Source organism: Canis lupus, chromosome 13 (assembly GCF_048164855.1).
Source record: "Canis lupus baileyi chromosome 13, mCanLup2.hap1, whole genome shotgun sequence".
NCBI lineage: Eukaryota > Metazoa > Chordata > Mammalia > Carnivora > Canidae > Canis > Canis lupus.
The window spans coordinates 17,131,457-17,143,107 of NC_132850.1; the positions used below are offsets into that span (position 1 = coordinate 17,131,457).

General features: G+C 51.7%; 1 protein-coding gene across 5 annotated transcripts in view; it reads right to left on the bottom strand.

The window, feature by feature from the left end:
- RNF220 (ring finger protein 220) overlaps nucleotides 1-9,216 on the bottom strand; it is a 234,794-nt gene extending 225,578 nt beyond the window's left edge. Inside the window, exons 1-2 of one of the 5 annotated variants that reach the window (XM_072772488.1) lie at nucleotides 9,060-9,216; nucleotides 1,894-2,635 (exon numbers count right to left, since the gene is read on the bottom strand). In XM_072772488.1, the coding sequence (XP_072628589.1) occupies nucleotides 1,894-2,518 (625 nt within the window). In that variant the 5' untranslated portion in view covers nucleotides 2,519-2,635; nucleotides 9,060-9,216. Of the gene's footprint in view, nucleotides 1-1,893; nucleotides 2,636-2,839; nucleotides 4,145-7,142; nucleotides 7,291-8,332; nucleotides 8,383-9,059 lie in introns of those variants that run through there. The other 4 variants (XM_072772492.1, XM_072772490.1, XM_072772491.1 and 1 more) reach the window with 4 other exon arrangements.
- Nucleotides 9,217-11,651: the final 2,435 nt, after the last annotated feature.

The window sequence follows — 11,651 nt, forward strand, 5'->3', positions numbered from 1 at the left end:
GGATCCATCTCCATGGGGGATGGCACCACCACACAATGCAAACCAGGCAAACGGAAGAGTTATGGCTTTGACACTCAGAGGGGTAATGGACAGCCACATCTATGAGTTCTGACTTGACTTACAAGCTGGCTCCTGCTCTGGGGATCTGACACAGGTTTGGGCTAAAAAGAGAGAAAAATGGAGACAAGCCGGATCTGTTGGGAGAGAAGAAAGGAATCTTGATCTCCAGATGTCACTTTGTGGCCTATTAGTTTTGAGAGGATTTCATTTTCAACTTGTATTTGGAGCAAAAAAAGGGACAGAACCCGTCGTACCCTCACCCAGGGCAGCTTTAGCCAGAGGTCAGACTACAGCTCGCCTTGATCACTCTGCACACTGACAAATGAACACTGCCCGAAAGTAAAACAGAACAGACCAACGCAATGCCAACTGGGTGTCCGGCGGGTGTACCCAGAAAGCAAATGGTAACACACACACCAGCTGTCCAGAAGGGGAGAGTGGGGAAGTGAGAGAACACACGGGCACTCGTGCTGGCATACAGCAGCTTCTCCCTGAAGTGAGGAGGTCTCGGGCTTACAGACGCTGACATAAAAGACACACTTGCAACATATTTCAAAACCAAAGAGCGATGGATTTACAAGGCAGGTTGATTTTATGATGACTTTTATTGAAAAGGTACGCTGGGTTTAGGCAGATGCCTTTTAGCACAGGAAAGTTAACACAGTGCCTAATTCAAGGAGACAGCCTGAGGAAGCAGTGCCGACAGGGGAGAGAGCTGCAATGTCTCTATTACTCTCCTCGGCATCATAAAGAGAAGAGAAAAAAAAAATGGTATTCGTGTTGGTGGTTATAGAGAGGACAGGAGCACAAGAAATAGAGAAGAGGGGAAAGCAAACCTCAGATGTAGTTTTCTTAAGAAAATAAAATGAACCAAGTCTTAGAACAAAGGGTTGGGTGGAAAAACACCCTCAGTTCATAAATTCTCACCAGGCTTGAAGAAAACTGCTCTGCCTACCCATAGCCCGAAAGCGTCAGAACGCAATTATTTTCTGATTCCGTTAGAGGAGAAGATTGCAGGGTTCAGCACTCCTGGTCTACAAGTTCCAAATAAAGGTTTAGTTCCAAATATTAGCGAGGGTCGCCAAAGCTCACCGAGGCACTGGGAGAACACGAGAAAGCTGTTCCATAAGCAGAAATTAATAATAGTTGTGAACATCAAATATGGAGCAGTTACACAGGTTAACCGTGTCTAGTCCTAAAAGTGAGCCCCAGGATAAGCATCCAGCAAACCTGTTAAATCCCAAGAGAAGTCGGCTTTCTAGCCTTGCGATCGCAAGGAAAACACAGCTGTTTGAAATGCTTTATGGTGATTGACGACACCTTTGTCCTTCTCTGAAAAACAGCCTGATGTAGACAAGGGCTGGGAGTTGGGAAAATAAAATCATGTGGAGTCCACTGGATGTGATACAATGGAAAAACTAAAAAATAATGCCAAGTTCAGGGAAATATAATGAGGATAACAAAGAGGGGAGGGATGGATGAGTTTCTTCAGGCCCCCCCCCAATCCCTAGGAACCTACGCTTTCTAATAAAATGACATTCACTCTAGTATACATTGGCACCCCTCTTCACTCCAGAGTCCCCAGAGAATAAGCCAATCATGCCCCGGAGAGAGGCAGCGTGGAGGCCAACTTGCCTCTGGCTACCTTCAGAAAAACATGTCCTATCGGAACTGTCAACGCTCAGCGACAAGAGACAAGTAAATGTTAGCGCTCGGCAGCCACCGAGTGGGAAGTAGTGGGCCCTCCCGGTTACTAGGAGCGTGAGACCTGTTGAACACGACTGTGAGGCAGGGCTCGCTGGGGATAGGGAAGGCTCGCACCAAAGTACTTACATCTGTCATTCCGATCCTCTGGGCTAGAAGAGGCTTCCCGATCCGAAATGAGGCCAGAGACAGCAAAAATCTTCTTCCCAGTATCGTCAACCTTAAGTGAACCGGGGGAGCTAGATGGCAGCTGTGTCCCAAAGTCATATTCCTTGCCATCTGCATCTGAGAAGCGCAAGTGGGGAGACTCTGTGTCGTGGCAGTTCTTGAGTCGCTTGGCCGGCGTGAAGGCTGACTGATAACTCTCCCGGTCCTCAGTGGAGGCGAAGGGACGGAAAGCCCCCACTCCGCTATGATTCAGCATACTGATCGGGGTGCAATCTAGATTTGGGGGAGCGAACTGAGGGTGGAGGTGTAGTAAAGAAGGGGGGAAATCACGATTGGCAAAAGTGCCTGGCACCCCACCTTGCCGATGGTACATAGAGGCAAAGGTGTAGGAACCGTTGGTGAATGGAATATGCACGTCCTTGTCTACTGAGACAGGTACACCAAAGGGTCGTGGCTGCTGACAAGGGATGGAAGCATCGCGGCTGGCCTCAGCTGTGGACGCCAGGACCATCAGTGCTGGGGAGGCCAGTGGGTTGGGGAGGTAGGATGAGTTCTCCATCTTGAAGGCTGCCCGGTGTAAGTCCATCGGAGTCTCTTTCTATGGCTGGTGTCACACAAGAAGCAGTCTTCCCTGGGAGGGAGGCCGAGTGGCACCTTGGATCAGGGCAGGGAATATTACTGGGGAATCATCCCCTTCTACGACCTGTGGAAACAGCAGAGAGAAAAAAAAAAAAAAAAGAGGGGAGGAGGAAGGTCAGGGGGAGGAAAAAAAAGGGAAACCCCAAGTGATCGAAACACCATCCTTCTGGCTTACAAGATGCTCGGGCAAGAGACACCACGGGCTTTAGGAGCCAGTGGGCAGCAGCATCAGACCATTTTCATTCAGGAAAATCAATAGACAACTTACTGTGATGTACGCATAGCTGACTTTGGTCCCTACACGTTCCGGGTGAAATGCGCCTGAGCCCAGCAAAGGAAAAAAAATCATAAAACCTCCAAATACAATATTCCCTGAGCAAATGAGCTTTGGAGGGCCAAGTCACCCAGTAGATTAGGTGGGGTCTATATTTTAAAGGGCTTCCACCTGCACACACTACTCGTGGCAGGCCTGATGTTCAGACAGAGGCGGGGTTCTCCCTATATGACCCCCCAGGAACACAGCCTCTCTTCATCTCCCCTAACAATGCCCTGGTGCTGAAAAATTCCTAAATCAGGCACATCTAGACCATCTGCACATGCTAGTTGGTACGAATTGTACGTGTAAATAAACCACACATGTTGGCACAAATATAAACACACATCTTCATGTATCACCTAAGACCGTTTCCAGAAAGAAGTGCTATGTGAAGAAACAAGAGCAACATTGTTTTTGATGCACACCTCTCTCTAATCACACAGGTTTTCTCTTTTCTGAGAAGGAACAAAACCTTCATCAGTAAAATGCCTGGCATCTCTGACAATATTTAAAACCATAATGGGTGCCTTTGGCATATGTTCTCTAGAAGCGGCTGTCTTCCAGGGGCAGCAAAGAACCGATCGGTAATTTTAGTTACTAATGCACTCGCTCTTAAGTAGATTTGTAAACAGCCTTGAATTTGCCATTAACATTTGGAGCAAAATGTTAACAAAATTTCTGACTTATTTTGCTCTGCTTATTGGACCAGTCAGAGTTGATGTCTGATAAAGGCCCCCGCAACAAACTGGAGTTCAGAGACTTCCTTCAATTCCCTTTTTAAATTTAGGTTGCACATTTCCATAGCCACCGATTCCATTTCAAAATGTATTTTGAGTTGGGAGGAGAAGGGCTAGATATCAAAAGTCAGGCTAACAAAAGATGAATGCTAGAATTTATTAGCTTCAAAAATATACCCTAGATAGAAACTTAATGAAACTCCAAGTGTAACCAAAAAAAATCACCATCTGCTACAAATTACTACCTTAAAATCGAGAGTCGTATCTCAAATAAGAATATACCCCCTCCCTTAAAAAAACAAAACAAAACAACACCCAGATAATGGAGTATCTTTGGTATTCCCTCAAATGGAGAAGCCTCAGTTAAACAGTAGATGAATTCCCTTGGCTTAATGCAGTGCAAAGAGAGTATTTCCTTCTCTCATCCTGTAGCAGACGTGTCAATGGCTGTTATTAATTGGGAAGATGAGTGCACATCATCAGACTGCTTCCTCATTTGGCATCTCTCCTTATAGACATCATTGCTAAATTACCAGATTATGTATCTCACATTAACGGATTTTTCTCTCTTCCAAATTTTAAATAACTTTCCTGTCAAGTTACAGCAGTGCAGGGAATGATCTGCCAAGGACAGCCAGTTAGCCTGACAAGTCTGGTCTGGGAATCCTGTTCTTGGCTGTTTTCAAGTCAGATTAATAGTCACACAACATGGACGTTCTAAAAGTGGGTCTAGGGCTGTTCCAAGGGTTCTGAGCATCTCTTCATAACAGAAATAACTACTTGTCTCTCAACAAGCAATATTACATGAGGCAAGCAGGGGAAAAGGACACACATACCACACTGGGGGTGAAGGGTGGAATGTTTTCCCCCCCAAATAACCCGTTGCCCAGAGAATTCACTTTCTATTTTTACTTCCTGGATCACCTCATTATGTTAAATGAGTTTCATAAATTAGTAATCTGGCGACAGCACCGGACACTCCAGCAGGACACGGTGAATCACTCAAACCTGGTTATTCATTTGAAACTTCATTATACTGAAAATAAATCAACAATATTTTTCCAGGCCACATCTCTTTTACTCCACTGTGTGGGCGTTGGTCTCTGTGGGGGCAGGGGGAGTGTTTTTTTTTTCTTTTTCCTTTTCTTTCTTACCCCCTCCTCACATTAACAACTTGTATAGATGAGGCTTCAGCAGACCACACTCATTATGAAAATCTATAGTTAATACACTCCCAATGTCAAAATGTCATGGGTTTAAACACAGAACCCAAAATAAGAAAACTAACTGACCCTCTTAATTAAAAAAATATGGATCGTAAGATAATCAGCTTGATGGAGCATTTGGGCGACTGTAAAGAACCAGGCAAAGGGAAAGTAAGTAACTGTTACTTTTCTGCCTCTATGCTGATTTTTTTTAATTTAGCACTTCGTGCAAATCCAGATTAAAATAACTCCAGCTATTGATCCGAGCAGTGGAATTGACATTAATTTTAGTTCACTTCTCACTTTGCAAAGGGATCAATAGGAAGTAATAACAGCTGACATCCCCGCTGAAAGGAGGAGAAAGAAGGGCTGAAGACAGAAATCGAAAAGCAACCAAATAAATCATCAGCTACTTTTCCACGGCATCAGACAAACTCCAAACAGATTGCAAAAAGTCTTTGTTGAATTAACTAAACAAGGAGGAGGGATCAATCCACGAAGCTAAATAAATTGTCTGGCAGGCAGTGAGGTTGGACGGAGGGGACCAACAAATATTGAGTTTTAAAAATTTCAAATCCTTGACGTGATGGGCTTGGTTCAGGGTCTGCGTGCGTGGGAGTTTTGTTTGTTAAATCGCACACCGACCCTTGTTTAAAGTGATTACAAAACGCCAGCTAACTGAATAATTGGGGAGATCACTAATTGCGTGGTTAAACATGCCAGAACCAAGACAAATGCAACGAAGAAACTGGCTTTGGGAACGTGAAAATGTCTGAAGCTGGGCTGATGCGCAGCGCTCCGCGCTCTCCGGCGGCGCGAACTCGCCACTTTCGCATTGAAAAACCGAAAGCCAGAAAGAAAGTCCCGGAGAGTGGGCATCCTCCCAGGCCAGCCTCGGACCATCCCTGTCCAGGGTCTGGGCTTCCTGACCCGCGCTGGGATCAGCTTGGAAGGAAGCGGCGCTGCTGCGGCGGCTGCTGGGAGCCAAACCCACTTGCAAATGACTGCCACAAAGAAAAGCTGCAAAGCCTCTTTCCCGGAGCCCTAGCTCTGAACGCCCACCAAACTACGACTCTGCTGGCAATTAAAACGCACACACAACACCCCTCTGCTTATTACAACAGGTGACATTTTTGTGGTCTCTGAATCGTTTCCAAAAGCCAGGAATTAAAATAATAGAACAAATTAAACGATATTTTTCCTTTGCATAAATAAACTTTTAAAAAATTAACAGGCAACTTAAAAAGCAAAGAACAATGGGAAATGGGGCCAGGGCAGTGGGGGGTGGTGAAGAACTCAGGAAAGAATTTTTTTCCTTTTTTTTTTTTTTTTTTTTTTTAAGTTCACAGACTTCTTCGCTGGAAGAGAATTCCCGCACACCAAACGCCCAGGGGGTATTTGGAAACACCGCTCTAACAGAAATTTTACCACCATATGCAAGAGCTCAGGAAGCATAAGCTTAACACTATTCCAAAGGCTGGGGCCAACGCCTGCGATTCAGACGTGGCCGGGTATCGGGCCCAGATTTGGACCCGGCCCCAGGCCCGGCTTGGCCGACGGGTGCGAATCGGAATCGGCCCGGCCTGTCGAAGAAGAGAGCGGGGCTGCGGGGTTGCCAGCTCAGCTAAGAGGTGCAAGATCCAGCCGGTAGGAGTCTCAACCAGGGAAAACCAACTCTTTTAGGGAAAACGGAGGAAGAAGAGGCGAAGGCGAGACCTGCAAAAACTTGGGGCCAACGTAGAGCCGGGCCCCCCGCTCCCCGGCCTGACCTCTCCCTCCAGCTCTCGGCCGCCACTGCACAAAGAATACTTTAGGTCCCGACAACCTCCGCACGAAACAAGCTGCTTGGAACTTTGGGGAACCGGGGCGCCGGCCAGGGAAGAATCGAGCAGGGCGCGGAGCCCAGGTCCACAGCAGGGCAGGGCCCGCGGGACACGGCCTGGGGGGGAGGATGCCTTCGGGCAAAGTCCGAGGACCTCGTGCCCCCGCACAACCCCGCCCCGCGGGTCACCCGGGTCTCCCCGCCGCGCGCCGCCGCCTCGCCGGGCAGCCACCGGGCGCTCCCGCGGATGCGGGCCGGCGCGGAGCCCCCGAGCCCTCCGGGGTCCGGGACTGCGGCCCCGGGGCGAGGGCGGGCGGGCTCCGCCCGTCGCGCCGCCGCGGCCCGGCCGCCGCCCACGACGCGGCTCGCAGAACAGGTGTGTGTCCTGCCGGCGGGGCGCCCGGGCGGGCCCCGTCGGAGTGCAGCGGGCCGGCGCCGCCCTGTCCGCGGCCTTCCCCCACCTCGCCCCGGGTCGCAGCGAGCGAACTCACGCCACTTCGGCCGGGCTTCCGCGGGCCGGCAGGGACGGGAACGGAAGGCTCCCGCATCTCTTCCTCGACGCTCTTCCTGCCTTCCCCCCGCGGTTCCTTCTCCATTTTCGGCGAGAACCCCCGCGACGGGCAGAAGGGGAGGCCGGGCGTCCCTGGCCGCTCTGCTCCCTCTGGGCCGACCCGCCGCCTCCTCGCTGCCCGCCCTTTTGCCTCTTTATTTTTCCTTTCTTCCCCCTTTGCCCCTCGGGCCGGGTCCGGAGCGGGGGCTGCAGGAGCGGCGTGGCCGGCGGGCATCGGCGGGCACCGGCGGGCATCGGCGGGCAGGGAGCGCCCCAGCCCTCCCCCTCGGCCGCCCCGGGGCGCGCAGGCGGCGCAGGCCACGGACCCCGGCCGCCCGGGCCCGCCACGCCACGCCACGCCGGGCAGCGCCGAACCCCACGCCGAGCGCCCCCGCCCCCGCCCCCGGGCCCGGGCCCCGGCCCTCCGCTGCAGCCGCGGCCGGGGCCGGGGTCCAAACGAGCGGCGCGTTCCGAACGGGAAGCGCGAGCTCTTCCTCCGCCTCCGGGCGGCCGGAGCCCCCGCCACTTCGGGGCTCCCGCGCGCCCTCGCCGGCCGGGGTCCCCCCGGGCCCCGAGCGCTCGGAGGGGCGCGTGGAGCCACGGGCGGCCCGGGCATCCCCTCAGACGGCCTCCCCAGCGGGGGCGGCCTCGCCCGGGGGGCCACACGGAAGCGCTCCGCCCAAGTTTGCGGTGCCCTGGAAGAAAAGGCTTTCCCTTACAAAGCACAAAGGCGAAACGCCCCGGCCGAGCCCTGAGAGCCCGGGGCTGGGGAGGGGGCCCGGCCCGGGGCTCGGGAGCGCGGTGGCGGGGCCCGGCTCCGGGCCGACCCGGTCGCTCCGCGGGGGCGGACGAGCACCGCGGCGGCGGCCGCAGGACTGCGGCGACCTGCGTGCTCGCTGAAAAGTTTTGTTCCCAAGTCGGAGGAAGAGAAATTGTTACTCAGTTGAAGGCAGGTCTGAGATCAAAATAAAACTAGGGCGAGAGCTACGCGCCGCTGTCTACACGGCGGTCCTCCCGCCCCGCTCGGCAGGAGCGCGGGGCGCAGAGTCCCGACCCCGAAAATCCCGGGAGGCCCCCCGCGGTCCTGTGCTCCGGGGCCGGGCGGTCCGCCGGGCGGAGCAGGGAGTTTACCGGTTGCGTTCAGAACGGAGCACCTCAGTGCCAGCACCTGCCTCCTCGCCGCGCGCCGCGACTCCCCCCCCTCCCTCCACGCCCTTCGCACCCGCCCCCGCTGGGAAGAAGTGAGCCAGCACCCCGCGGCCGGAGGCTCCCAGCCGCGCGCGGGGACCCCGCCGGGCGCCTCGCGTGCGGCGTGGGGGCGGCGGCGACCCTCCGCCCCGGGGTCTCCCCGCCGCCCTCCCGCCCGCCGCCTCGGGCTCCCCGCTGTGCGCCGCCCCGGCCGGGCCCCGCCGGAAATCACCGCGGGGTACGCGGGGGAGCGCGGCGACCGGGCATTCTCCCCGTCGCCCCCAACAAAGTGGGAACGGGGCTTATTAGAAGATGGAGAAAAGAAGTCCTGCTCCCTTCCCTGGCTGTCCCCTCACCCTCCCTGCTTGTCCAATTCCCGCATCTGGTCCCTCCCCCTCGCACCCCCCAAATAAAACGCATTAAGGAAAACTCAAGACGGAAAGTTTGAGCGCACGGAGCGCGCAGGGCACCGATGCCGGGAGGCACCGTCGCGGCGATCAGAGACGCGCCAGCCCGGGTCCCAGCCCTCGCCCCTGTCGGGAGGCGCCGCCCGAATCCCTAGGAAACGGACCCGGAAAGTTAGTGAGGTTCCCGAGCAGCCCGCCGCTCTCGCACCCACCCCTCTGGGTACGCGCACACACCCACACCCCTTTCTGGTCTCCGTACTTGCCGTGGAAATTCCTTGGGAGAACGGTCGCACTTTTCAGGACACGGAGGGAAGGAGGCGGTGAGTGTGGTGCATGAAAAGTCCGGGGTGCGCAGAGCCGGCGGAGGCAGCGGCGGCGGCGGCGGCGGCGGCAGCGGCAGCGGCAGCAGCAGGCGGCCGGCCCCGGGTTTGTGGTCGCGAGCTGCCTGGGATTGCATGTACAGATCAAGAGACTCGGTTGGTGTGAGAGAAGGAGCAGTGCTGCCTCTCAGCGCTGGCTCTAATCAGTGAATGAGCCTCCACTCTCCCAGGGACTCGGAGACACACACACACACACACGCACGCACACACACGCACACATTCTCTCACACTCACACACATACAGGCACTCTGAGCACTGAATACATTAGGGCACTAAGGGACTCTGGGAAATGGAGTCCAGACCCAGGGCACTCCTGGAGAACAGACAGACCTGCTGGCCCTCACCAAAGAGCTCCAAAGTCTTGGGGTCGCCGGACACTGGGGTTACCGAAGGGAGCTCTTGCTTTTTTTTTTGTTGTTGTTGTTCACATTTTCCCCATCCCTTCCCCGCCACCCCCCCCCCCCCCCATCTCAACGAATGCTTTGGTGCTCTTCTTCCTTTTTGGAACCCAAAGTGATCACGAGTAAATGGGTACATCTTTGAGGCTGACACCCTCTGCAGCAAAATGACCCCCAAATCCTGGCTCCCTCATAAACTCTTGTCTTTTTTCCAGAAAAATCTTACCTACTGCTTTGCTCCTGGAATGCTGCACAGGGTCTTTGCCTATAATAATAAGATAACAGTTGAATGTAAGTAAAACTACAACTTTCAGAGATGGTGGGGAAGGCCTAGCTTAGCACCCAGAATCAAGAATTTAAAATTTTATTGGTATCCGTATTACAGTTCTTTTTCCCCCCAAATCATCTTATATCATTTTTTAATTCACCAAGGACAGAAAGATAAATAGGGGGAAATGGATGGAGAACTAACATTCCCCGAGAGCCTTCTAAGAGCCAGGTTACAGGACTAAATGCCTTTACATAACCTCATTCAACCCTTAGATTAATTCTGGAGATAATATTATCATTATTTTATATATATAATAGGAACCTGAAGTTTAAAGGGTTTTGCAATTTGCCCATGGAACATGGTTAAAAAATCTAGGATAGCAGGTACTCCTAGCTCTGAAAGCAAAGCCCAACCAAAGTCTAATCCTGGTTTAAGAAATCACTCCTTTGTTTGTGGCTCAGTTTCTGAAACCTCAGATTTCTCATCTAAAAAAAAGGGGGGGGGAGGTAGGGTACATACTGATAATCCACTCAGCAAATAACCACATGGGATTACAAACTGTCTCTTTAAAAAACACAGAGCCCTCAAAGTCTCATTCTTGCTATTATTTCATGGTTCTTTTTCTCATGTGTAACATTAAGGTAACATCTACACGTCATGTATGTTTATGTGTATATGTGTGGCTTGTATTTCAAAATTTTAATTAGCAACCCTTTTAAGTAAATGATTATTGATTTGATCAATCTAGAGTTCTATGGGTATGACTATTTCTGTATCTGTAATTCATCGGACTAGGGCTGTTTGTTAGGAGCCTCTAAGTCTTAATCCACATTTAGTCATTCAGTCACAGCAGCATTTGTTGTATTAGGTGCTATTCTTCCCATTAGGTAATTCTTTATGTTGGATTGTAAGCTTCCTGAGGGCAAGAACCATTTTGGTCTTATTCAACATTATATCCTCAGTATCTAAACAGTGGCAATCTCTTAGTTGAATGCATAAGCGAGGTTATAAAAATAAAATCGACAAACAAAATTTCTGCCCCCAAAGAGCTCATCATCTGGTAGAGGAGACTAGAGGTAGAAAACAATTGGGATGACCGTGTAATTTATTGGTGTGAGACAAATCTGAGGGTGAAAAGGAGCATTATTAATTATGCTGCTATGCCCAGTGTGAACAGGGACCATCCTGAGCTGAGCAGGTTAAATGGTCAACCCAGCTACATAGGGTGTTTTATCCATTTATTTAACAAGCATCTGTTGAGAATTCTCTTCTGTGATGTGCTTAAGGAGCTATAAGCCACTTGATTTCCCTAGAAATTGAAGTATGAGTCATTGAGCAGCAAGAGATAATCAAGACAAGTGGGGGCAAATCACAAAAAGCTATGTATACTAGGGGCACCTGGGTGGCTCAGTGGTTGAACTTCTGCCTTCTGCTCAGGGTGTGATCCCAGGATCCTGGGATCGAGTCCCACATCGGGCTCCCTACAGGGAGCCTACTTCTCCCTCTGCCTATGTCTCTGTCTCTCTTTCTGTGTCTCTCATGAATAAATAAATCTTAAAAAAAAAAAGCTGTGTATACCAAAAAAAGTGGACTTTATCCTATAGCTGATGAGAAATCCCTAGAGGGTTTTTCAGGGGGGTGACATGGTAAGATTTCTGCTTTAAAAAAGTACAAGTTACTGGGTGAGCATGGTGGAGGTTAGACAGGAGGCAGGAAGACCAATTAAGAAGTTTGTTACAGGTAAGTGAGTTGGGATCTAGTAGGGCCTGAACCAAGGTATTGAGACAGTAAATGGAGAAGAAGGG